This window comes from Choloepus didactylus, chromosome 10 (genome assembly GCF_015220235.1).
Source record: "Choloepus didactylus isolate mChoDid1 chromosome 10, mChoDid1.pri, whole genome shotgun sequence".
Classification (NCBI taxonomy): domain Eukaryota; kingdom Metazoa; phylum Chordata; class Mammalia; order Pilosa; family Megalonychidae; genus Choloepus; species Choloepus didactylus.
This window is the reverse complement of record NC_051316.1, coordinates 86821878-86849527: the sequence shown is the minus strand read 5'-3', so window position 1 is coordinate 86849527 and position 27650 is coordinate 86821878. Positions and strand designations below refer to the sequence as shown.

The 27650-nt window shown below is 43.5% G+C and overlaps 1 protein-coding gene across 1 annotated transcript; it reads right to left on the bottom strand.

Annotated features, from left to right (window-relative positions):
• Positions 1-3446: 3446 nt before the first annotated feature.
• On the bottom strand, positions 3447-26931 carry POLR1E (RNA polymerase I subunit E). Its single transcript, XM_037798251.1, has 12 exons — positions 26759-26931; positions 26111-26214; positions 24412-24488; positions 23263-23348; positions 21437-21504; positions 20464-20608; positions 18238-18345; positions 11164-11260; positions 9435-9568; positions 8418-8499; positions 7483-7614; positions 3447-6162 (listed from the first exon to the last, which is right to left on the bottom strand). The coding sequence occupies exons 1-12, from the start codon at positions 26832-26834 to the stop codon at positions 6003-6005; spliced, it is 1269 nt and encodes a 422-aa protein (XP_037654179.1). The 5' UTR covers positions 26835-26931; the 3' UTR covers positions 3447-6002.
• Between the last annotated feature and the right edge of the window lie 719 nt (positions 26932-27650).

Sequence of the window (27650 nt, the reverse complement as noted above, 5' to 3'; positions counted from 1 at the left end):
TATATTTTAAAAGAGGCATTTGACGGGGGAGGGAGTCTGGGGAAGTGCTGGAGTTCCCAGGCATTGGGTGCAGGCACTGCACTGCCTCACTTTCCCCAGCGGCACCAGTGCCGCCTCTGCAGGAGACAGGCGGGTCCTGGGGACCATCTTATCCATTCAGCTTGTTCCCACATTCCAGATTTGAGGCTGGAGGGGCCGCCTTTCTCAGGGGCTCGGGGATGGGATGTGTCAATCGGGTTGTAACTCCAGCCCTGCCTGTCCATGGGGCCTTGTGAAGATCAACAATAAGAATCCACATGTGGGGATCACCTGACAGTCTGCAAAGGGTTTTCATATCCATTAACAGTATTTTGCCAACTTCTGTCACCCAGCGATTTCAACTTTACCATATCTATGTCACCTGAGGGGAAATTGAGTACTTAATATTTTTTAAGTCTTTTTTTTTTTAAATTAATAGACTTTGTTTTTTGGAACAGTTTTAAAGAAAAATTTAGCAGATATATAGTACAGTATAGTACCCCACCCTACCTCCCCACCAGGAGGCCAGCAAGGCTCAGATGGGACTGCTCCCATCAGCCTGGCTCCAATGTGAGGGTGACACGGAGCAGAGTCCCAGCTGCCCTATCGTGGACGTGTACCACAAGCAAAATAAACCTTTGCTGAAGCCAGACATTTGGGGGTCATTTGTTGCTGCAGTGTAGCACAGCCAGCATAACCTCGTGTAGTATGATACATCCATGTGCCACCTAAAATCATCTTGTGTATCATCAATACATATTAACCAATGACTTGTGAGGTTATGGCCCCCATTTTATACAAAAGGAATTGCAGCTCTGAGTGATGATGCTGCTTATCTTTCATCAATAGGTGAATGTTCATAGTCAGCTGTTAGGAGCAGAGAGGTGTGGGTAGAGCTGTTACTTAGGACTTTAGGTAGCAGGAAAAGGGCAGCTGGACAGAGATGAGAGGAACACAACACCCATTCCAGCTATTTTTTATTCGGGGAAGTGAAACTGGTTTGCAGTGGCCAGTACTGGTTGAGGGGGCCAGGCTCTCTCTCCCACATAACAGGCCAGACTGACCAGGACAGCCTATTCCATCTGATAAGTTTTTCGTTAATTGAACCAAATTCTCTCTCCTTGGCTAAATCCTACTCATCCCTCAGGATCGTTCATCATCCTCACTTCTGTGGAATAACTTCCCGGAACTCCATGCCCTTCCTCAATGTTCCACCACCACCACCACATTGCCCATGGTGGTACTGGATCCTCTGCATTGGAATTGTCTGTGGATTTGTCTGATCCCACCCCCTACCCCTTCCCTGCCCTGCAAGGGCAGCAACCCTGCCCATCCTGCTCATGGTTTGTTGAATGGATGGGTGGGTGAACAAAGAAACAAACCCTACCCCATTTGTAGTACCCCTACCTTCTGGAGCCCCTCAAAGGATATCTCTTCCCTCTGCCCTGTGACAACTCTCCAGAGATTTACTGTCTTCATCTCCCTGGGGTTGCCCTGCTCCTGGATTCCCCTCCTCCTCTTTGGAGACTCTTCCACCATCCTGGTCATTTTCTTTAGACCCAATCCAGTGGCCTGGATGGGTCTGGGAGAACCCAAAGAAAGCAGAGTTTAGGAGTCTTGGCCTGCATTTCAGGAGTTATGTCCCAGTGCTGGTACAGCACTTGGGGCCATTTGCTCTCATTCTGCAGTAGCTAGGGGCCCCTCCACAGGGTGACTTGGCACAGGTGAAGGCCTGACAGTGGGACAGAGCTCACAGGAGATTCTGCCACTCCCAAACCAAGCAGCTTATACTGTGCCCTTCTTGGCCTTCCCTGCTGGCTAGTATGGCCCAAACATTGATAGCCTGCTGATGGGAGTGTACAAGCACACTAAGGACCAACACATCATCCAGGCTTGAGGTCAATGCCCTGGCAACCCAAGGAGGAGGTCCCAAGTATGGGGAACGGTGGATATCATGTGGTAAGACCAGACAAGAGCTAGGGTTGGGGTCTTAGAATAGCATATGAGCCTACACTGTCCTCAGCGGCAGCTCCAAGGCCTACCTTCCCTCTCCTGATAGCACACAGAGAAAGCCTTCTCTCCAAATGGTTCCTCATGGTGGACTCACATGGGGCCTGCTGGGCCTATTCCAATTCTGAGCAGTCTCCCAACATGGGCATGCTCACCCTATTAGTATCTTCTTACTACCTCTCTAGACCTTCGCAAGATAGTTATAGCCATGGGTATATCCTGAGCCCATCTATCAGTTAGCTTCCTTTTTAAATGAAGTTAAGCCTGACATGGCCCCCTTGGAGCAGTCTAAGCTCTTCAGAATTGTCATCTCCTCTACTCTGAACCTAGTTCTTATATGGGTGCAGCTGGCAATCCCATTTGCCTATTTGTGAGGGTTGTATTTCATTTCTTGATGGGCCTATCATTCAAAATGTCATCTACCATGCCCTACTAAAAGGGCCAGGATTCTTGGAGAAAAGGTTGAGGCAGAGAAAGTATAATGTGGGCCTGATATATCTTGTTCCAGAAAGTAAGGAAAAACCCTCAAATTATGGGAATACAAGAGCTAGCCTAAAGGGACTCCCTGGCCAAATCTGGTACAATCTGAGCATCAAAATAAATAATGATAGTAACAATATTCATGGAATAAAATAAGATTCTCAGTTCATACTGATAATTAAATGAAAATATTTTTATAATGGGGGAGGAAGGAGAGCTCTCCCTTATAATAGAACACCAGTGATAAATGTTAGAGGAATGATAGAAAATCACTATTTGGCAACCATTTTGGCAAGAATCATCTCTGGAGGCTGACACTAGTTTGGTGAGGAACAGTATATTTCCATAGTCTCGAAATACCCCTCCACAAACTTCTTATTAATTACAAAAGAAAAAATAGTAACTTCACAGTGGAGTGAACACAACCATAACCAAGTAATGAAGGCTAACATCAGCAAGAAGAGGACAAACCAACATCAAGTACCTCCAAAGAGATGCATTTGAGACACATTACTTCTGTGACATTCCTGCCAAAAACATACAACCTGAATCTAATAATAAGGAAACATTAAAGTTATATTGAGGGACACCTTACAAAATAACGACTTTACTCTTCAGAATGTCATGGTCAAGAAAGACAAAAGCCAAGGCACTGTTTCAGGTTAAACAAGACTAAAGAGATATGATGACTGGCAAAATTTGACTATGAACCATGGGCTAGATAATACTTTTGTAGCGTTGTTATATTTCCCTCTTTTGATAAATGTACTGTGATTATATAAGAGAAGGTCCTTACCCTTAGGGCATACTCACTGGAGTACTTAAAAGTAAAAGGGTATGATGTCCACAAATTATCTCAAATGTTTCAGAAAAATATACATATATAAAATGAATGATAAAGAAATGCATAAAGAATCAACAGTTGGAGAGTCTGGATGAAGGGTATACAGAAGTTCTTTGTACTATTCTTATAATTTTTCTCTACTGTGTGAAACAGTATTAAACTTTTTTTAACATGGAAACTTAAAAAAAGAAAAAAAGGTATCTAATTAGCTCTTTCCAGGTTAGGGTCCTCTGCAAATAGTGTTAAATATACTTTCCTTGACCTCATCAGTTAACGGCGTCCAACAGATCTGGGCTGCAGGCAGAGACGTCCCCCCAGGGAACTGACTTCATTCTGCTCCTTCCTCAACGCCCATAGGCTAAGGCTATTCACAAACTCCACATCTTATTAAGGGCACGAGCCACCAGCCTACAGTCTCCCTTTCCTCAACAAGGACATCGGGAGACAGTCTGACAAATAACTTGGTAGGTCAAGGTGCCCTCTGTGAATGTACTGGTAAATAAACGTTCTTTTAGAGCCAGAAGAAACCAAAGACAACTTCATTATTCTACAAATGTTTGCTGCCTAATAACCCTGCCAAGGAAAGAAAATGCAGTTCATTTACTAGGACTCATTGAACAGACACGGACCACTTGTATGTCACGCGGTATGCGAGGTGTTCTCACAAGACACATTCACTTTGAATAAGGGTCCTCTTCTGAGCCTTCCCTAAGGACCCCCAAACCTCTCGAGGTACAGAAATCTGCTTTTCAGTCAACCTTTAGGAACGCATCACTACCTTAGGAGGTATATCTGCTGTCTACACTCTCCCACCAATACCATCCCTCTTTGTGTGAGTGACTGAAGACAGACTGTTTCCCCACGAGGACGGAGGTTGTTCAGTGGGGCCCACTCACAGGCTGTGGTCTGGTCATTGCTGGAAATTAAGCCTTAAGGTGTCAAACCCATCAGAATTGAAAAAGTATTCACGATAACACATTCTACCCTACAAGCATATTAGGATTCCTTTTCCCAGAGATAAATCAGAATATTTTTACAATACAGTTCCAATAACTGATTTTCACAGCAGTTTAGATAAAGGAAAACAAGAGGCGTTTGGATTTCCTGCCCACACCCCTGCTGGAAAGTGTGGTATGTGCCACACGCAGAATCAGAGACAAAAGGAGACAAAGCACAGAGCACGGTGAGTACACATTTTAGGCATGGCTCTAACAACAGCATCCCAGAACTCGAAGAAATGAGATGATCACATGTTCCAACCCTCATTGCTCATCCAAGACCCATTTCCACCATGGCTTCCCTTAATGGATGGCCCAGCTGCTGTGTGAACTTCTTCCTTCCTCACTTTCAGAAAACTGAACTCTGCCTTCTTTCCTTCACTGGTCTGGACTCCTCAGTGCTGAGCACCAGACACCTGCTCCCACTGCCTTGGAAGAGGCGTGAAGATCAGAGGGCAAGTGCTGGCCACATACATAAGTCTCTCCATGTCACAGTCCCAACCTCATGGCCCTCCTCTATATACTATTGCTCCATCTCACCAGTGGCAGACAAGCTTGACTGGCATTCAGCATCCGTTCCCACCTCCTTCTCCTATGCCCTCCAGTAACTGCAGAGGCTGCAGGGCTGAAACCTATTTCCAAGACTGCCTTGCTGCCAGGATTCTAGAAGCAAATTAGGTTCCCATATGTACTCACACAAGAAGGAAGAGGGAAGCCAACTTCCCAGTCTTTAGGCTGTGTGTACTGACAAGCAAGGGAATGGATACACAGGAACTGAAAGTTTGGGTGGCTGAACTCTGCATTCCAGAGTTGAGTCACCAGCTTCACAAATTTGAGAATGAGTTGTGGTGGCCTAAGTAGCTTCTTGATCTGTGGACGGCAACCCCAGGAGTGTGTTCTTGAATTCAGTAGTTCTAGCGGCAACCTCCTGATTCCCACTCTTCTAGCCCTTCCAACAATTTTATAGCACTTTACCCACAAATTAAATCTCCTTCTTCTTAAGATACCTGCAACAATTGTTTTTTTAACAGAACCCTGACTGATTCTGATTCATACCACTCAAAAGTGGCTTTCAGAGGTGGCCCCTGCCCCTTAACAAGAACTTGGCTATGCAGAGCCACTGGGACAATCACTTCTTTTGATTTGGCTCCACCTTGGTACAGCAGCCTCCAACTTGGCCCGATCACACTGGTGACCCACAGTGAGCTACTGATAAAGCCTGACGCTCCCTCTTCCAGCCCTGCTAGGCTACATCCTCCTCACCGTGGACTCCACTGGTCCCTCCAGACCTCAGCACAAATTTCACATTCCTCTTTATGAACCTTCATCTGTTAATTTGGCCCAGATTCAGCATTGAATGTTTGGTGAGATGTTTTGACTGTGACTTCCCCAAGCCCCCTCAAAGCCACATGTGAACCAACATGAGCAAAACATGCCATTTATAATAACAGCAACATCAGTACTTGGAGAGGAAGTCTGATCTGGCCATCTCTTTGTTTCTGCTTAAAACAAGCACGACTGAGATGCTGGCCGCTGGCTTCATGTGCACACCAAAGCAAACCATTGTTTTTCCTTTCTTTAAAAAAAAAATGGAAACGAAGAAAAGCAGTGGCTACAATGCAAGCAAAATGCTCTGTGTGGAAAGCACACAATTAGGTAATTCTCCTCCGCTTTGACTGGCGGTCTGCATTCTGGGCTGGAGGCAGCGGGATGGACAGAGTGCCCAGTTTGTGATCCTCTTCCCTGTCGGGTGCCAGAGCCACTCTTCTTTTAGAGATCTTCAGCCTCAATGCTTTCGCTATCTCGATTATCCTAAGGAAGAAACAAACAAAACAATGGAGAGACACTATTCAACATGACTGGTCAGGGAGGCTCGGCAGGAGGCAGTGCTCCATCCAGGCCACCGGGGCAGAAGAGCAAAAGGGGCCTCCGGGAGCAGAGCCCCCAGCAGAGAGGCAGACAAGGCCCCCTGCAGCCATCACATGTGCGGTTTCATTTTAATGTGCTGTCGTTAGAGCTAAATATGTAGGTGCTGGAAAATCAGGTCATCTAAATCCCTATTAATAACTTTCTTTACCTCCTCTAGCCAAGCACTTGCTAGAATTTTGCTATAATTTACAGGATCCAAGTATCTTTTCTCTTTTATTGTTTAACCTGTTCTCTTTCATTTTTCAACCTCCCTGCCTCAGAGAACACCATTTGTGGACAGCCCTAAGAATAACCATTCCATGGACTACTACAAGAGTCCAGACAAGGGTGTTTTCACAGGCTCCCCTGGAAACCCATCAGGATCCTTGGAGGTCAGGTGCCCCTAAACCACTGACAAGGGCCACGTGACCCCACAGTTCAGGATCCTGGGAAGTTCTGCTCCTTAGTCTGAATCCCTTCTAGCAAAGCTAGAAAGGGCCTTAAAAGTCATCTCTGCCAACTTTTTCCCAATCTAGTCAGGGAAGCCCGAACATGCCAGAAAGGGCTCCGCCTTGCCTTTAACACCTCTCCTGGCAGCCCCTTCCATCTGACTCTGAGAAAGCTTTTTGCTAGGCCAAAATTGGGTTTTCTTATAACTTACACCCATGAGTTTCCACTTTTCAGGACCATAGAGAATAGCTCTCCCCAGTGGAGCAATTCAGAGAATGGAGGGTGCTAGGTTACAAAGGAATGGAATGCTCTGGGAAGACTCATTTTGAAGCCCAACAATTTGTGGGACCCTGGGAATCTCATTTACTTCTCTAAATCCTAGATTCCTCCATTGATTTTTAGGGAAATCAATGTGATAATACAATAGGCTTTAATACCATCCCAAGCATAGAGAAGGTAATCAGTAATGCTTGGGTACTCATTCATTCAATCATTCATTCATTGAAAACTCCCCTCTGGTCCCAAGTCTTTCCCATATTAAACATTAAACCCAGGTCCCTCAATGGTGCCTTGTACTTTCCACTGGTACTAGAAATACATTATACTAATTAGCCACTCTACTCAAAACAAACAGAGACATTTCTACACATTACCCAAACACGCTCCTTAATTTGAATGAACAAATGCAAGGCCACAGAGATCAGCACAAAGACCAAGTCATGTTTAGTAGCTACAAGGCATCCTACAGGGAGCTTTTTATTCTGTTGTGCTCACCTTCTCTCACTGAGCTTCAAGTCCCTCTGTAACACTGTCAGGTCAATCTGGAAGGCATTTATGTGCAAGGCGAGTATGATCACATAGGCGGTGATCTTTGCTTTCATTGAATCCGAAATCAAGTTCCGTAAACTGCAAAATCAGTGGCAGTAAAGGAGAAACAGAATTAAACTCTAAGACAACACTGTAAAAACATCCAATCCTGGTGCTGTATGTACACCATGCCTTCCCATCTTGGGGAAAGGAAAGGGAATCCAGGCAACATTCCTGGTCCCTTTAAAGGTGCCTGAGCCTTCACACACAATGGAGCAGGAGCCGATCCCAGGGTCTCCCTCCAAGTGGGAAAGAGAAAGCTGTGCCTATACTTCTTCCAGGTAGTCAGAGTTTCTCCCTGGTGAGGACCCTCCACATCTCTGTCCCCACCTGCGCAGCAGGGCTGCTTGTGAAAATAGTCATCCCAAACTCTGCTGCTAATGAGTCTTCCAAGCACACTCAGGAGCAGGAAGCACAATCCAAGCAAACAGCAAGGAGGAGGCCAAGGTGTGCTGCCTGGGGTTCTTCCCCGAAGTCATCACCTTAGCCTGTCCTTTTCTGCAACACTACCTTACCACAGAATGCTGATCCTGTGGGCGTCAGGAAGGGTTCCTCGTAAGGGGTGGGTAAAGTAAAATAAGTCTTTGTTACAGGACTTCCCAGAGCCTTTAATATTCCCAAAATATAAAAAATACAAGGTCTCTCTCTCCAAGGGTAATATAATATATAGTGTTTCTTAAACTTATTTGACCTCAGGACCCTTCCAAATAGCAGTGATCTCTTCTGCACTATATCTCTGTGGATATAGGACTGAAACCAAGCGCCTACTCCCCAATCTCATCCCTGTCCCCAAACTGCTTTCTCATTCACAGGCAGAAACTGCAGAAATCAAGCCCCCTGACCTGCCGTTGTTGAAAGTCAAGCAGGTAAAGTGCTTCAGGAGTTTGGTATTGATGATGTGTGGAACTCCAGGTCCCAGGGCACCTACAACACAAAGTTGAGATCGACTAAGATTGATCATTTTCTTTCAAAACCCTCAGGCCATGCCTCCCCCATGAGCTGACAGAAGAGACAAACATTGGGGCCAATGTAATGAATAGAATGTGGTTAGAGAAGCAGGGGCCCATGAGACAGAACCACCACTTTAAAATGAAAATAGGCTCAGCTGTACTTCAGCCTGCAGACCATACATGCACAAGGGCCATTTGTAACTGTGTGAGGATAAGAAAGGAAAAACAGACTTAAATGAGGCCTAAAGAACAGAATTAGTAAGAAGCTAGAAAGCAAAACAGATTGTGGAGAAAGTCTAGGGGAAGGAGAGGGAGGGAGAAGGGAGACTGCAGTGTGAAATGAAAACAAAGCAGAGTGAAAATAACTCTTGGGTCCCCAATTACAGTAACAATGATCGAGATTCACCTTGTGCCTAAAGCCACAGATACCTCCTGCTGGGTTTCCAACTTTGGGTGGATGGAAGTGCGTGAAAGCCACCCCGGCCCTATCTGCAGGTGAAACTGACTCCCTACTCTCCCAGTCAAAAATAAACTGGCACAACACAAACCTGCCACAAGCCTTCTCCCTATATAAGTGATATTTGTTCTAACAAGTCCCTTAAATTTTGCTTTTGATTTGACCTGGATACTGTACTTTCCCTAATGCAGAACAGAAGTAGTGAACGTTAGCTCTGGAAGGGCATTTAGCAATCATATAATCCAACCTGTCCCCATTTTCAGATGAGGACATACGAAGCCCAGAAAGAGGAAAGGGCCTGGCAAATCCTCTCAGCAGGTCAGCGGTACCAATGGGAGTCTCACTGTTCAGTTAAAAATGAAGACTTGGACGGACAAACCCATTTGTGGTCTAAGAACTGGGCAAATAATGGACAGGGAATAACTAGAATATAAGGTCTATCATGGGCTTACTTTTCCGCTTAACCACTTTCTGAGCTCGAAATTTGATGAGGGCGTCCAGAAACCATATGCATCGTGCCTGGTGATCTCGGCTCTCCTCATTTGATGGCAAAGACTTCAATGCTTCTATGACAAAGGAGCAGTGGCTAAAACAAAGAAGGGAAAGGGAGGAACGTGTCAAGGCAAGATGGACTGTCTGAAACCATTCACCTCCTCACAATGGGAATGGTAGGTACCTCTCACATCTCAGATAGACAGAGGAGATCCTGAAGAGCCATCACGCTCATCAATTCTTAAAACAGGAGCAGAGTTTAGTGCACAGGTTGGGAAAGGGCAAGATGGTAAATATTTTTAGGCTTAGGGGGGCCATATTGTCTCTGTTGCCAGCTTCTAAACACTGCTGTTGCAGTGCAAAAGCAGCCATCAGCAATATGTAAATGAATGTGCAAGGCTGTGTTCCAATAAAGCTTTATTTACAGGCAGCAGGCCAGACTTGGGCTGTTACCTGCCCACTGTTGGTTTAGTGGTCTAGAACAGAGGCACTGGGATCAGAATACCTGGGCTTGAATTTCCTTTCTGACACGTATTTGCTTGGGCAAGTTTCTTTACATCCAAAAACAGAAAGTGGATTAGAGGTTACCAGGTAATGGGGGGAGGAGAGAAAGGGGAGCTTTTGATTGGTGGGTATAGTGTTTATAAAGAAAAATTGATTATAAACTTTTTAAAGTTTCTTTACACCTCAGTGCCTTGGTTTCTTCACCTATAAACTGGTGCCAACAGTAGTACACTTTTCCTAGGGGTTTTTTGTGGATTAAAAGAAATAACGTAAGTAAAAGGCATAGAACGGTACCTGGCTCATAGTGAGAGTTCAATCAATGATAGCTACTACTATTATGTACACTATTATCAGTACTAACAGAGATAAAAAGGCTCCTTTAAGATAAGTTTGTGGTGGCCCCATTTTACAGGCAGGGAAAGACACACAGAAAGTCAAGACAGAGTTCAGAGCCTCAGTTTTTCAGACTCCCAGAGCTCATTCCCTGCACTTCCCCCAGATGCCAATCATTCTATTAAGATAACTAAGAATCAATCATGAGATCTTTTTTTAGGGAAGGCACCTTTGGAGCCAAAAAAGAATTTTCCAAGGCTATGAATTTCACTGACCAGTAATATTTCAAAACAAAATTTGGGGGAACCAACACAGGGTTGATAACTTTTTACTTTCTTAAGATGAAATTATTAAAAGAAAAATCTCAAAAGCAAAAAACCCACCATCAGCAAAAAAAAGGAAAGAAAAAAAAAAAGGACATAATCTCATAATAATGAAAGCCCTTTAAAATACACAAATTTAACTTTAGAAAAACTCACCTAGCACATCATCGGAGGAAACCCATCACCTCAGCTGGCACCAGTTCCCGGGCCGGCTTCTGGGCCCCACCAGTAACAGCCAGCCCTCAGCACAACACTGGAGACATGAGCTAGCACTGCTCCCCAGCCCCAGACCACAAGGCTTCACCACTCTCTGTCCAGGCCCAGGTTCCCTGGGCTCAGAGGCCAACACTCTCCCCTGAATGCCACCCACAGCCTTGGGGCTACAGGCTCAGAGGCCCAAATATCCAACGCTGTCAAATACTGACAGACATGCCTCCTCACTGACACCCAGAGGACACACTTCATGTCTGACTGCCGTTGTGTCCCGACATCATTCTCCCAGACTCCCCACCTGCCAAAGTGGGAGTACCTGTTCTCTTCAATCATCTTCAGTATTTCTTCTGACTTGACATTCCTGAAAGCTTCAGATGGGCTCTGAAGAGCTTCGTACTCCGCAGGGGAAAGAACTAGTTGCAGGTCAAGAACACAAAGTCCAACCAAAATGGAAATAAACAGCGAGCTCTTCCCCATCCCCTTAACAGTTTCCCAGTTTTGTTTTTTCCATATCTATCTATCTATCTATCTATCTATCTATCTATCTATCTATCTATATAAAATATATAGCCAACTATTTGCTGTAGAGGTTGTCCTGTTCCCGAGGCAGGGAATTCTACTTCCTTACATTTACAGTTGAAAGGGTTTTCATATTCATTCTCTCATTTGAGCTTCAGGGTAACCCATTAAGGAGGCAAGACAGGAATTACTAGGCTTGTTTTTTTTCAGTTTAGAAAACGGAGGACTTAGGGAGGTTATGGTGCTTGCCCAGGATCCATAGTTGGTAAGTGGCAGAGCTTAAAACCAGGTCAACAACCTGGAGCCCATCCTCAGGGCTGTGTGGGCCTAGGCAGCCCCTGGGCTGTGGCTCTATAAGGGACCCCATTAACTCTGCAAAGATATGCTCTAGGACATTCCAAGCCTAGGAAGGCAACTCAAGTTCTTCAATACTCTTTTGAATATTATCTGTCTGCAACTGGCCCATGCTAACCATGCTAACTGATATTTTTACAGGCAGAAAGATACCAGCATTTTAAATTAAAGGTCATAGAGGGAAAGAACAGAGTGCTGTTACAGTTATGGTGGTATGCCAGTTTGGATATATTATGTACCCCCAAAAGCCATATTCTTTAATGCAATCTTGAGAAGGCAGACATCAATCTTTTGATTGGTCCAATGGAGATGTGACTCAATCAATTATGGGACAGACCTTTGATTAAATTATCTCCATGGAGATATATATGGACCCCACTCATTCAGGGTGGGTCTTAATTAAATCACTGGAGTCCTATAGGAGAGAAACTTCTGAAGAGACATTTTTTGACTTTTGGAGAGGTGCTTGGAGTTATGGATAGAAGGACTTTGGAGATGATAAGCTAAGAAATGCTAGCCCAGAGTTTGCTCCAGAGAAACTAAGAGAGGACCCTCAGACAGTTAGATCCACAGGAGCTGAAGAGGCTAAGAGAGACAAGCCCAGAAACATTTTGGAGAACGCTATTTTGAAACGCAACCCAGGAGCAAAAGACAAGCAGATGCTAGCCTCATGCCTTCCCAGCGGACAGGCATGTTCTGGACACCACTGGCCATTCTTCAGTGATGGTATCATCTTGTTGATGCCTTAGTTTGGACACTTTTATGGTCTTAGGACTGTAAATTTGTAACTTAATAAATTCCCTCTAAAAAAGCCAATCCATTTTGGTATTTTGCATAACAGCAGTATTCGCAAACCGTAACCTGTGGAAACAGCTCTGATCAAGGAATCCAAACACGTGGTTCTAGTCCTCAGCCCATCCCTAAACTTGAATACCTGGGGCAAGTTTCTTCACCTTCTGCTCAAACTCAGCTCCTCATCAGTTAAAAGGGATAAGGCAGGACTGAGGTGCTTCAGGGCTCCATCTCCCAATGAAAGCTTTGAATGATCAGCAAAAACTGGCAGAAACATTTCTCAAAGCTCCAGAAAACAGTTAAAGGACAGGACTATAACAGGGCAAGTGCCAAATCAAGAAAAGGGCTACTTAAAAGCAGTATGATCTCGTGGCACCCTAGCCGGCCCTTCTCCCACCCCTCACCGTCTCAGTGTGGAGCTGGCCCATGCTCCCAGTGTGAATTCCAGGTCCTGGTCCTGGAGGGAGCAGAGTAACCCTCCTGCACATTCTGGGAGCTTGTATGTCAGGCCCAATCTAACTGGTGGTGGCCTGAGGGACCTGACATCACAGAACTTACCCTCATGGGAAGGGGGCTCACAGAGCTCTCCCTCAGTCATGCTGCCTGATACAAGGGATTACTGGCTATAGGATATACAGTGCAGTGCCCAGCATCATGAGGAAATTGTTTCCTAAGGAAGAGAGAACATTTGTATCCATGTAAACGAGTGAATTCCCGGTGCCGCACATGCAAGCCCAAGACAAGATGTATGTGTAAAAAGGTTAAGTAAGGATCCTACCCTTGGCCTTGAGCTATTCTCTAAACTCAGTGGATGGATAAACCCTACAAGAGAGTACTTGCACAAATCAATCTGTAAAAACTGGGATGTTTCCTTTTTTTACTTCTTCCTCCTCTTTTTTTTTTTTTTTTTTTTTTGTTAGCTCCTGACATCCAAGGAAAGCTCTGTCATAATACTAGCTGCATATAAGCTTAAGGAACAAGATGTTTCAAAGTATAAATTCAACCAGTAACATATTAAAATATCAAAATGTCCAAGTTTCAACAAAAGATTACAAAACATACAAAGCAATGGGAAGTGATGGCCCAGGCAAAGAAGATTAAAGCATTAGAAACCATCAACGAGGAGGACCAGAACTGGGACATAGCAGAAAAAGACTTTTAAAATGGCCCTAAATATGGTCAAAGAGCTGAAGGAAAATATGGAAAAGAACTAAAGGAAATCAGGAAAATGATAGATGAACACAGAGAATAGCAACAGAGAGATGGAAATTATGAAAAGGAACCAAACAGAGCTGAAGACCACAGTAATGGAAATGAAAAATTCCCTAGAGTAGTTCAACAGCAGATTGGAACTGGCCGAAGAAAGAATCAGGGAACTTGAAGGTAAAACAATTGAAATCAGTCTGAGGAGCAGAAAGAGGAAAGAGTGAAGAAAAGTGAACAGAACCCATGGGACACCGTCATGTGAACCAATATACAAATTGTGGGAGTCCCAAAGGAAAAGAATGAGACAATATTCAAAGAAACAATGGCTGAAACTTCCCACATTTAATGAAAGATATGAATATACACATCTAAGATGCTCAACAAATCTCCAAACAGAATAAACCCAAACAGACACATGCTTTGACATACTATAATCAAATTTTCCATTGCCAAAGAGAAAGAGACTTCTGAAAGCCACAAGAGAGAAACAATGTGTCACAAACAAGGGAGCCTCCATAAGATTAAATGCTGATTCCTCACTGAAAACCATGGAGGCAAGAAGGCAGTGGGATGACATATTTAAAGTGCTGAGAGCAAAAACTACCAACCAAAAATTCCATATTGGGTAAAACAGGCTTTCAAAACTGAGGGAAAAATTAAGACATGCCCAGATAAACAAAAGCTGAGGAATTCTGTCACCACTAGACTGGACCCACAGCTAAAGAGAGTCCCATAGGTTGAAAGGAAAGAACAATAGACAACAGATTGAAGGAAGCTGCATAAAGAAATAAAGATCTCCAGTAATGGTAATGACATGGGTTAATATAAAAGCCAGTACCATTGTACTTCGAGTTTGTAACTCCACTTTTTACTTCCTACAGGATCTAAAAAGCAAATGCGTAAAACGTAATGATAAATAAGTGGCTTGGGATTCATAATGTATCAACATTTGTGACAAGAACTACATAAAGGTGGAGGGATGGAAGGGGTAGTAACTGTGCCAGTTTGAAACGGTTAGTACCCTAGAAAAGCCATGCTTTTTAATCTAATCTTGTGAGTACAGACTTATTGTGGATGAAATTTTTTGATTAGGTTGTTTCCATGGAGACGTGACCCACCAAATTGTGGGTGGGTACTTCTGATTATATTATTTCCATGGAGATGTGACCCCGCCCATTCAAGGTAGTCTTGACTTTACTGGAGTCCTTAAGAGAGCTCAGGGAGAGAGACAGAGTTCAGAGCCAACACAGACCCAGGCACTTGGAGATGCAGACAGAAAGAGGTTTGGAGATGCTAAGCTAAGAGATGAAGACCTGAGTTTGCCCTGGAGGAGCTAAGTGAGATCCCACAGAAGCTTAAAGAGAAAGCTACTGGAATCAGAAGCTGAAAGCAATGTAACCCAGGAGCAAAGGACCAGCAGACACCAGCCACATGTCTTCTCAGCTGACAGATGTGTTCCGAATGCCATCAGCCTTTCTTCAGTGAAGGTATCCTCTTGTTGATGCCTACTTTGGACATTTTTATGGCCTCAGAACAGTAAATCTGTAACCTAATAAATCCCCTTTATAAAGCCAATCCATTTCTGGTATTTTGCATTCTGACAGCTTTAGCAAACCAGAACAGTAACATAAATTGTGTATATTTTTGAAGTTAAGTTGGTATCAAAGCAAACAAGATTGCTGTAGATTAAGGACATTAAATTTAAGCCCCATGATAACTATAAAGGAAATATAAGAGAACGTGCAAGCTCATAGAGACAGAAATTAGAATATAGTTTGCCAGGGGCAGGGGAACAGGGGTAACAGAGAGTTAATGCATAATAGGTGTAAGGTTTCTGTATGGAGCAATGGGAACGTTTAGTAATGGAAGGTGGTGAGGGTACCAGGATATTGTGAATGTGATTAATTCCACTGAATGATGTGCTTGGGAGTAATTTGAGATAGGAAAGTTTATGTTGTACATATGTTCCCACATATTGGAAAAAATAAAAGAGCAACTAAACAGAATGATAATTCAATGTAAAACAAGATCCTGTATGGGATTTAGCAAGGAAGGAGAAAAAGCTCAAAGGGACATCACTGGGACATGTGAAAAAATTGAAAAAATTGGAATATGGACTATAAACTTTATATTAATGTTATATTTCTTGAACTTGATAACTACATGTAAGGTGGATACATAAGTCAATATCCTTGCTCTTAGGAAAGGTAAAAGGCAGTAGTAAGTGTTCAAGGAGAATGATGTAGACAATCTACATGCAAGTGTTCAGAAAATAGATTAATGGACAGATAGATAGATGGATAGGTAGAATGATATGGCAAATGTGGTGAAATGCTAAAATTGGTGGAACTGGGTATCTGGCGGGGTAGGGATATGTTGGAGTTCTCTGTATAAAGAGTTTGCATTATTTTTCTAGCTGTCTTGTAAGTTTGAAAGTATTTCAAAATAAAAAGTTAAAAAAAAAGGGATAAGACACAAATTCATAGATAGTAGATTACAGGTTGCCACTGGAAGACAGGTGAGGGAAACAGGGAGTTAGTGCTTAATGGGTGGAAAGTTTCTGTTTAAGGTGGTGAAAAAGTTGGGTAATGGATGTTGGTAACAGCACAATATTGTGATTGTAATTAATACCACTGAATTGTATTCTTAAAAGTGGTTAAAATGGGAAAATTTTAGTTGTATATATGTTACTACAATAAATTTTTTTTTAAATATAAGACATTTCTCCAATAAGCACATGAAAAGATGCTTGACATCATTAGCCGTCAGGGACATGCAAATCAAAACCATAATGAGATGCAACTTCACATCCACTACAATGGCTACAATAAAAAAAGAAAGACAATAACAAGTATTGGTGAGGATGTGGAGAAACTGGAACCCTTATATATTGTTGGTGGGAATGCAAAAGGGTGCAGCTGCTTTTGAAAAGTCTGGCAGTTCCTCAAAAGGTTAAACACAGACTTATCATATGATGCAGCAATTCCACTCCTAGCTACATGAAATGAAAACATATGTCCATGTAAAAACCTGAACATAAAGTTCCACACCAGCATTATCCATAATAGCCATACAGTAGAAACAACCCAAATATTGAATAGATGAATGGATAAACAAAATGTGGTAGATCCACGCAATAGACTATTTATTATTCAGCCATAAAAAGGAATTAAACTCTGATACATGCTACAAAATGCTAAAAGAAAAAAGCCAGTCACAAAGGACCACATATTGTACAATCCCATTTATATGAAACGTGCAGAACAGGAAAATACATAGAGAAAGAAAGTAAATAAGTGATTGCCAGGGACTGGAGGAGGTGGCACAAAATGGGGAATGACAGTTAATGGATACAAAATTTATTCTGGGGGAAAGAAAATGCTCTAATGTTAAATTGTGGTGATGGTTGCAAAACTCTGTGAATACACTAAAAAACACTGAATTGTATATATAAAATGGGGGAATTGTATGGTACATGAATAATATCTCAATAAGGCTGTTAAAAGAATGTAAAGAAAAGGATGGGGGAAGAAGAATTGCTGCCTTCCTGAGCTCCTCAGAGGAGAAACAAAAAAGAGTATATTGTAAAAGTGCTTTGCAAGCTGTAAATATCAAACAGAGGGAATTATTTTTACTGGTGCAACTGTTATCATGGGTAAAAACAAAGACTCTGAAGTAGCTAAGTTAACAGCGAATTTAAAACTGCCCCTGAAGTCATGATTAGATGTATCATAAATAAGGATTATAATTAATCTGATTAATCTGACAATTAATCTGATACACCTGAGGTCTTAAAAGGAAAACTGTCCTTAAACATAATATAAGGAGGATGTTAAATTCACATATTCCAACAGCCAGGAAAGGAGAAAGGACTGAATTGTCAACAAGAATGGTATTTGAATGAATAAAAAACAAGATCTTTGTAATATGCACTGGAGGAACTCGGCTCTTTTGATGAGAGACTCTGGGGCAATTTGTTCCTTTCCCAGTGGACAGGCTGTTAACTGCTAAACAAGTGAACAAGTTAACTGCTGTGAAGTGAACAAACTGCAAACTGAGTAGCTAGCTATCAAATGTCTGAAGTTTCCTGCCTTCTCTTTCTTATCACAAAGCCACTGCAGGCATTTTCCTCCTGAAAAAGCCCCTCGAGAAGTGAAACTCTAAGCTCCAACTCCTCGCTTTACAAAATCAGTCTGCCCTAGACTTTGAGCACTGGCAGACCGGAAAGTAACATTCTGAGTATTCTTGGAGGCTGCAGGTCTGAGCTGTGGGCACTCTGCATTTTGCAAAATAGGTTTGAATCCCAGGGGCTGAGAGTCTGGTGCTGGAGCAGGGCCCTCAGCTAGTGAGGAAGCCTAGCTACCCTCCCAGAGGTAGCACTAGGACAAGAGCAAAGGATTCAAAGTAGCCTTTGTGAATGTCATGGGACCACAGACACTCTTAGCCTGGCTGTGCCATTCACTTGCAAACATCACAACTTGGGGAATAAGGCAGTTTTTCTACCACCAAAAAAGGATACGATCTTCAAATTTATAAACGTCCTCAGGCCTGGCTGCATCAGCATAGCAGGGAGGAAGGTAGAGGGAATCATCTTGCAAGTCATCGTGGATGGCATCACCGATCAGAGCTTTCAATAAAGGAAGAATCAAGGTCAGTATCACCGTTTGCCTTCAGTTCCCCAACACTCCTCGCAACCTATGCACTCAAGACCACAATCAGTCCAGAAACAGTCTGAACATTTTTGCCAAACTGACCCACCCTGCCCATCAGGCTGACTGCTTCCAGGACTACTATGTTCACTCTTGAAACAAACACTAATCAGGCACCAGAGAAGGTGAGTACAGCATGGATCCCCATTACGTAACTTGTGGTATAGTTGGGAGACAGATATGCTAATAAATATTTGCAATACAATATGAGAAAAGCTAAACGTGAGGGCTATTCAACACAACTTTTAATGGCTTAACTTCCAGGAAATTTTTTTCCAGTTGGGGGGCGGGGGTGGGGAGAATGTAACTGTCCCTGTAAGAACAACCCTGTGAGAATTACGTATGCATATAGACAAGGATGGAGAGAAAAACAGGAAAATTATAATAGTTGGTTTGGTAGAATGACGGGTGGGTGAATTGGTTGTATTTTTAAATGTCCTTCAATAACCAGGAATAAACATAACAAGAAATTCAAAAATTTACTTAGAGATTAAAAAGCATCTTTGAAATAAATGGAGAGACTCACATCTATGTTCTTGGATGGGAAAAGATAATATTGTAAAGATGTTGATTCTTTCATTATTAATCCCAAATGGATTTTGAGGAAACATGACAAAATTTCTTAAGATCATCTGGAAGATTCTGGGCTTGTCTCTCTTAGCCTCTTCAGCTCCTGTGGATCTAACTGTCTGAGGGTCCTCTCTTAGTTTCTCTGGAGCAAACTCTGGGCTAGCATTTCTTAGCTTATCATCTCCAAAGTCCTTCTATCCATAACTCCAAGCACCTTCCCAGCGGACAGGCATGTTCTGGACACCACTGGCCATTCTTCAGTGATGGTATCATCTTGTTGATGCCTTAGTTTGGACACTTTTATGGTCTTAGGACTGTAAATTTGTAACTTAATAAATTCCCTCTAAAAAAGCCAATCCATTTTGGTATTTTGCATAACAGCAGTGTTCAAAAACTAAAGTGGGGTGATGAATGCACAACTATATGAGGGTACTGTGAACAACTGTACACTTTGGATGATTGTATGGTATGTGAATATATCTCAATAAAATTGAATTTAAAAAAAAGATCATCTGGAAGAAAAAAAGCATACTAAAATAGCCAATACATTTGTGAAACACAAGGATAAATAAGGAGGATGAATTTGCCCTAATAAATAAGATGATAAGGCCACTAGATTATAATCAAAACAGCCTGGTGCTGCTATAGGAATGAAACAGAACACAGAACTAAGTGTTTTCAGATTGCAGTAAAAGGATAAAGATGACTTTTTAAATCATCTTTTACAAAAGGTAAGGATGGAGTTGGGGACAACTGGCTAATCACTTGAAAAAACTTTTAAATTAGATCTCTATCTCATCTCATATGCCAAACAAAATTCATTGAGCTAGGATTTATATGTAAAAAGTAAAATTATGAAAGTATAAAAAGAAAACAAAATGTTTACATAGTCATAGGGTCTGGAAAGATTTTCTAAAAATTACTTAAACTTAATTCTCAATAGAAAAACTGTTCTTACATAAACGCTCTTATGATCTTTTAATGCATTTTAACAATAAATACATCTTTTAAAAGTACAATTAAACATTCAAGATGCCTACGAATTTAGGGCCAGAAATATGTTCTAAAACAGCTCCTGCACCATCCACTGACCCCAAAGTGAAACACCGTCTCTAGTGACTCAATCATCGTCACATCAAGCTTCTGGACCAAAGCCTCCCAGAGACCCACAAAGAGAACTGAGGCCTCCTCCTCTGTGCCCACACTGTGCCCCGTTGGTGGTGACCCTGTTACCAGGAACACGGCAGGCATGTACCCATCCACATGTGTCTCCTGAACTTGATTGAGCTCACTGAGGGTAGTGCCACAGCTGATGTTTCTTCTTACTTCTAGAGTATGGCTTCAAGAAAGCCCTCAGTGAGAGGCAGGAAGAAATCCATCCACTAACTCCCATCATTCCCATCTGTCGGGTGAGTGAAAGATCTCCAAGAAAGAGGAATCTGTTTATCAGCTGTCCAACTGCTTACCAGTCACACCCTTTGAATCAATGATATTCTCTGCAGCTTTAGCTACTGCAAGATTCAAAGATTCACTGCCAACTTTGTTCATTCTCCTGGAGTTCAAAGCTCGCTTCTGTTTGGTGGTACCAAAGGCTTCAATGCAAGAATCCATCTGTGAAAAAGACAAACTTGGTTACTTGGAGCAGAGTTTGGTGGACTCTTGCATTCTAGGCCTGGCACTGCTACTCCTAGCTATGTGACTATGGGGAAACTCTTAGCCTCCCTGAGCCGTCATCTCCTCACCTGTAAACATATCTACCTTGTAAGACTGTTGTAAGACTCAAAGGATATTAACAGATTTGAAGTACTTGCTTTATAAAATGTAAAGGTCTATTTACAAATTATTAATAGCATCTCCATCTGTCACACAAGAAGATTTGACTAGAATTAGGGTTGGTAAATCTGTGGTGCACCATTTTCCCATCCTGCACCCATGACAGACATTGCCAATAGGTGACATCACTCCTCCCCAAGTTGAAGGCAGCCTTACACCCCTTCTCAAAACAACATTCCAGGCAGCACTGGAGAGTAAATCAGTTTGCCATCCAAGGATAAGATAACCTCTGTAAAAACACTTTTACATTGAAAATCCTAAGGTTAACTTTGTTTTAATGTGAAAGTTTCCAGGCTGAAACCAATTCTTTTCTGAAACCTGGAATAAATCCTAAAAACAAGTGCTATGCTACACCTTTATCAGTCCAAAGAACTGGTTCCAAACACCAACACATAACTGCATATAGCTGCCCCAGGTGGGAGCAGGACCAGACTGAAAGGCCAGGGAGGCCTCTGCAGATAAAACTATCCCGAGAACCACAGACTAAATGAACTGGGAGCAACTAGAGGGACTGCTGAGTTCAACCAACTCGTTTTACTGATGGAGAAACCCAAGGCCTAGAAGGAATTTGCTTAAGGTCACACATCTTAGTTCTGTCACACTTACCTTTTCTCTGTAAGTTCTGATCTGATTCCCTAATGCCAGTTCACTCAGTTCACTCTCTACTGATTCATCTACCAAAAAAAAAAACAAAGCAACAACAGAAAGGGAAAAAAACAAAATAAAAAACTGTAAGGCCTACAAATAGAAGTAGTGTTTAATATTTATTTAACAGTTAATCTAAGAAAAACATTTCTTTACTACAGGATTTCCCAGAGTTTAACACAATAGTGTATATTATGAATATGCAGTTAGAGAATTTGGAGAATAATTTAAGGTAGCAACTGAAGGGATCACGTGGTCCAATCTCTTCATTTTACAAACAAGTAAACTGAGGCCTCCAGATGAAATGACTTGCCCCAAGTCAGTGGGGAGTGGCAGAGATAAGATTAGAAACCAAGTCCTCAGCTCTTTCCAGTCCAGTTTTGCCCTTCTTTTAAAAGACTTAAAAACTGTCATAAATGTGAGGTTTATATCCCTTACATGAAGATTCCTGGCCTCCCACAAACTATTCATATATGGAGCAGTGTACTGCATTGGACAAGAGCACAAGCTCTGGAGTGACCATGCTTGAGTTTAATTCCCAGCTCTTATTAGCAGGATGTCCCCACCAAAGTCATTTACCCCCCATGCCTCAGTTTTATCATCTGTAAAAAAAGGAATAACAGTACCTATCTCATAGGGTTGTTCAATGAATTAAGTGATGTAGAATACTGAAAGTTCTTAGAACAGTGCCTACTACCTAGTAAGGGCCCAATAAATATTGGCCATATATATGCTAGCGAGAATAAATGAATATTTACAAATGTTTTACATATAAAAACAAATATTTGTTTAATCAACAAATTAACAATTTTCCCTGCCTCCTTGGAATTTAGAAGAGCTTTTGAAGGATGATTTAAATGTAGTTATATTTGTTTGCAAAGCAGGGAGTTCTTAACTGAAAGACTATGGACCCCTAGGAAATTCACTTTAAAATTATATACAATATCTCATGTTTCTGGGAAGTAGATCAAGGTCATTATCAAATTAGGAATGGAATCACTTCTTTGAGGGTAAAAAATCAGAACTAAGATTCATGATGATTCTAACAATCCTTCTCTATGTAGCACACACACCCCCACCCCCCACCCCATCCTACACTGGTTCTCAGTATATAAAAGTATCACTAAGGACTCAAGTTTTGAGATGTGGGGAACAGGAGCCCCTTGAATCTGACCCTCTTATTCATCATTTCTGAAGATCATACTCTAGCCCTGAGCGTTCTAAGATGCCAAAGCAGGGGAGCAATGCAACTTCTTCCAGGATTAGGGGAAAAATAGATTTCTGCCCATAGTAGATAGTGTCGAGACTTCATCAAAATGAAAGTTACTGTATAAACTGTACGCAACTTCCATCACCTACCAGAGATTCTAAAACTGTCTACCCTAACTAAAACAATTCAGAATTAAGAAAGGCCTTCAGTGGAAAACAATTTGATATCAGACATGCTGTCTAATATTCTGCTTTTATTGCACAACTTGCTTTAACTAACATTGGTTTCTGATTCTCAAGTCTGTAAACACTGTGAGGACAGGATCTGCATGTGCCTTGCTTACTGCTACATCCATAGCCCCTAGCTCAGGGCCTGGTACATAGTAGATCATCAATAAATATTTGCTGAATAAAAAAATTCTCAACTTTTTCAAATGAGAAAAAAAAAATGGGAGAAAGATACCCTTTTAAAAATAACTAGTAAATGTGCTTTGCAAATAAAAAATTTAGAGCAACTCATTTAGCAAACCCTGAACAGTGCTTATGAATTTCTGTGACCCTTCATGACTGGGACTGACCTGTAAACAGTGGCTGCATGTTGAACAACTCAGCATCATATACTTCCATCTGACCAGAGGTCTTGTTCAAAATCCCCACAAAGTGCCTGAAGAAAGAAGGCACAATACCAACGACGGTGGATTATTCAAAAGATAATTGTTAAAAACAAAAAAGACACTTAAAGATATTGTTTATAATAATTTCCTTTTTCCTGTCAAAAAGGTTCTCAACCTTCTTTCTGCCCCAGCACACGTGAGGAATGCACACCTAACAATAATCCCCTATAGCAGCACTTCTCTATGTGGGGAGCGGGGAGGGCAAAAGGAGAGAAGAGGACATGATGAGGTTTTGGGAGAAAAAAAAAGCCAATTACATTTGTACTCACTGCTGTAATAGGAAATCCTTTTTGGGTATTAGAATCTAGAATTACACTAGAATTTTTACTGCACACATAAATTTTATGGTGGCAAATACAGGTAAAATCTAATCTGGCTGATTATGGGGAGAAGAGCTATCTGAATCTTTGTGAGAGACAAAGTTAATACTTATAAGCATATATGCCTTAATTTGGATTCTATTAGGGTATCATGGGGTGGGCTCTGGACAGGCCTTCTTTGTGGTTCACTGTTAGGTACATCACAAGACTCTGTCTGAATTATGCCAGCCCCTGAGAGCTACAGACTATTCAGAATGCACAGTCTTCACTGTACAGAAGGAGAGACTGGGGTCAGTGAAGGGCCGAGTTCCCCAGAGTCACTTGGTCAACCAGTGGCACAGCTGGATGGAGATCTCAGCTTCTCTTTCCCAGCAGAGCCTTTGGCACTACCAAATCCTTTCCTTACCAAGGCAAACCTGAGGCAAGCTTTGGCCTATTTCCCACATGTTCCAAATTAATGGAGAGCAATGCCTTTTGAAACACACGGATGTAAATAAAGAACATTACAAATTAATGAGGTTTAAGGGAAAATCAACAAATACAAATCATCGTTCCTTTTCAGGAATGTCTGTAGACTGGTGTGACGACCCTTAGGTCTGGGAACACAGGGATTTGGTAAACCTCCCTAGATTTCTCCCACAGCCCATGTGATAAAGACCAAGAACAACAGTGCCTGTGTTGCCACCACTACCCTGCCCCTCATCCTTCCCCTTCCCCCTTCCCCCATCATTACCTGCACAAAGTGTTGCATTTGAGGGCTCCAGTGCCAAAATTATTTCCCACATAGGAAAGTCTGTCTGTTTCAGCTGCCTAAAATGTGAAGGGAAATAGTTCCATTTATGACCAATTTTGAAAGATATTAAGCAACTTGTACCCTTTTTATACATTTCTACCCACTTTCTACATTGCAGAACCACAGTGGATTAGAACTGGAGGGCCTCTGGGAGATGATCCAGCCCCAATGTGTGAATTTCAGATATCCCTGGGGGAAGGACAGGAAGACTTTTGAAGGGGAAGCCCCAGATAGTGCTGGATTCTAACTGGTATTAAAAGTTCTTGCACACATTTGGGGGAGTTACACACAATTGGGGAAAGGCTTTGGGCTCCCAGCACATACGGGCATGCAACAAGATGATTTTGCAGGCATCTTCTTTGGCTGGAAGTCAAATTTCTTTTTTTTTTCTTTTCTTTTTTTTTAAATAGTGCAGAAGACCTTTATGTTGCTTGGTTAAATTAACAAAGCTAAGACGGTGAAAGAGAATTTACAGAGTAAAAATACACATGCCCCCACCTCCCAGCATGCTCCGAGGGGCCACCTAGCCCCAACAGCACACTTGTGCCCTCTGCCTCCCTCTGCCCTGGATGGAGAAGTTCGAAATTGTGACACCTCTGAATTTTCAAGGCCTCTCCGGCATGACCACTGCCTGCCCCCTGCACCCCACCCCACCCGGCTGACCTGCTGAGGGTCTGCTGCTGACTTGTGTTCCCAAGTGTGCCCTGTGCACTTGGCTACGTGCCCCCACTCAGAGCTCAGGACGGCCTCAGTGGAACCACCTAAGCTACCCTTGGGAAGGCAGGAAAGTTCGAGCTGTCCAATCCCTTCCTCATCCCTTCTGCCCACCTCTCCCATGAGAAATGGCTGAGGAGAGGACTATGGAAATGGCTGATTCACTCCCCAACCAGAGCTATACCACACCTCAGCTGTCAAACCCTCTTCAACTCTTCAGGGCCAGCCCCAATGTACTCTCCTCCAGGAGAGTATTCTGCCAAAAAGAGAGGTCTCCCTCTTCTAAACTTACCCTGCCCTGCCCTCTTCCTCTCTCAAGCCCTGAGCGTTGTCCTGTATTAGTGTCCTTCGTATCCAGTTCTCAACTCTACCTCTAGAGCAATAGTTCTAGGTGGGGCAATTTTTTTTGCCTACCCCCACCCCAGAGGACATTCGGCAATGTCTGACAGTTTGGGCTGTCATGACAGGGGGTGGGGTGGGGGGGGCTACTGGTACCTAGTGGGTAGAGGCCAGGGATGCTACCAACCAAGCAGGGAAAGACAATCCTCCAAAACAAAGAATTATCTAGCCCAAAATGTCAATAGTGCCGAGGCTGTGAAACTCTGCTCTATAGCATTAGCTCCCTCAGAGTGGGGCCAGGTCTGATTTGGCTGTTTCCCCAGCAGCTTACAGCACAGGACCACAGTGAGTACTCAATAAATGCTTGCTAAATGAACAAATGAATGATCACCATTTCATCAAAAGTACTAAACCTGGGGGACCAAGCCTGTCCCCTCATCCCAACTACCTAGTGCTAAAAGGAGTTCTTCAAAGGCCCATTTGCTGTGCCCCTTTTTTCTCCCTTCATTCCCTCCCACAACCACTCCCATCCAAGGGGCCTCCTGAAGCCTGCGGAGTAGAGGCAATTGGCAACTGCAATACTTACCAGGATCCGTTGATGACTCTTCCTGGGATTTGTGGAGTCTTTGCTCTTGTACAAGGTAAAGCGCATGTTGCCTGGACTCTGCAGCTTCCCATTGGTGAACTGGACTGTAAGATTGCAGCCCAAGAATGCGATAAGAACAGAAGGACCCACAGTGTGTGAAAGGAGGAATGGGGGTGTCATTGGGAGTGACTGAAGGAATGGTGATGGCAGGGGAGCCCAGGTCCTGCCCTAAAGGGGACTGAAGGAGGTCCTGGCCCAGTTGGGAAGAGGGGATAGGGAGGCAAAGGGAGCCCTGGGGAAGGTCTGGGACAGGAGAGAATGACTGGGGAGATGGGGGTGACAGAGGAGGCCTGGTCCAGACCTAGAGAGACAAAGGGAATCCCTGCCCAGTGGAAAGAGAGAAATTGGACAGATGGGAGACCTGGTGGGTGAGGGGATGTCAGAGCCTTGGGCACAGCCCTGGGAAGGAAGCAAATGGGCTGTTCTCATCCAGCTAAGAGGTAGGAACAGAGGATGGCGAGACGACAGGGGAGCCCAGGTAGCGGTGGAGAGCTCAAGCTGGTAGGGGCACCAGAGAGCGAGCAATAGGACTGGATAGGCACCGAGAGCCGGAAAGAGAGGCTCTTGCTCTAGCTTCATAATCTTTACCTAGTACAGCTCTGCGGCTCTCGTCGCGCTCCCCACAGTACAGCCACCTCGCACGTGGCAACACGTCCGCCGCCATCAGCCCGTTGGGTCACCAAGCCACGAAGTTTAGATAGCCAAAGACACCGAGCACATTAGCTCACCAGCGAGAGTCGCGGCCGTGCGGCAACCCGGAAGGGGCGTGGCTTCGCCGGGCACCGCCCCCCCCCGCGCGGAGACTAGTGGTACGGCTCCTCCCCTGAGCGCAGAGGCGCTCCATCCCGCCCACCCTTCGCCCCGCCCCTCCGCAGTCTCCACCCACGCAGTGCCCCGCCGCCTCCTAGGGGCTGCGGTTGACTGGTCCAGCAGTCCGTAGGCTCGTTACGGGTTTTGTGGGACTCGATCAGAGGGCGTCTGAAGAGCTTTTTTCCTTTCATCCTGCGTTTCGTGTGCGGGTTCTTCCTGCTCAGCAAGATCTAGATAAAATATGATCTATCTATCCTTCCTAAGACTTGAAAGTCCAGGTTCATATTTAGAATTCTCCGACTGTAATTCCTTGAGCTGCAGCTAAACTGGGCAGCTGTCAGAGAGCCGGCTCCTTGTCTAGGGCCTCCCATCCACGCATGTGGACACCCAGCCCTAGGTCGAAACTCCGTCCACAACTCCGCAAACACTGTCCCCCACCCCCTTCAGGCCTAGGATGCACACACCTGTGGCTCAGTCCACCCTGGGAGGGTGAACCAGGGAGAGAGGGGCCTAGCTGGCTCAGGGTTTGGGGGCAGGGAATTCTGGGGTGGTCTAGAAGCAGGGAGTCGGATCTGATGGAAATGTCCCTTTGCACCTTCTGATTCAAGCCTCTCTTCCCATGGGGAGTGGCCTGAGCAGAAGGAGGACCAAAACAGGGCCTCTAAAGCAC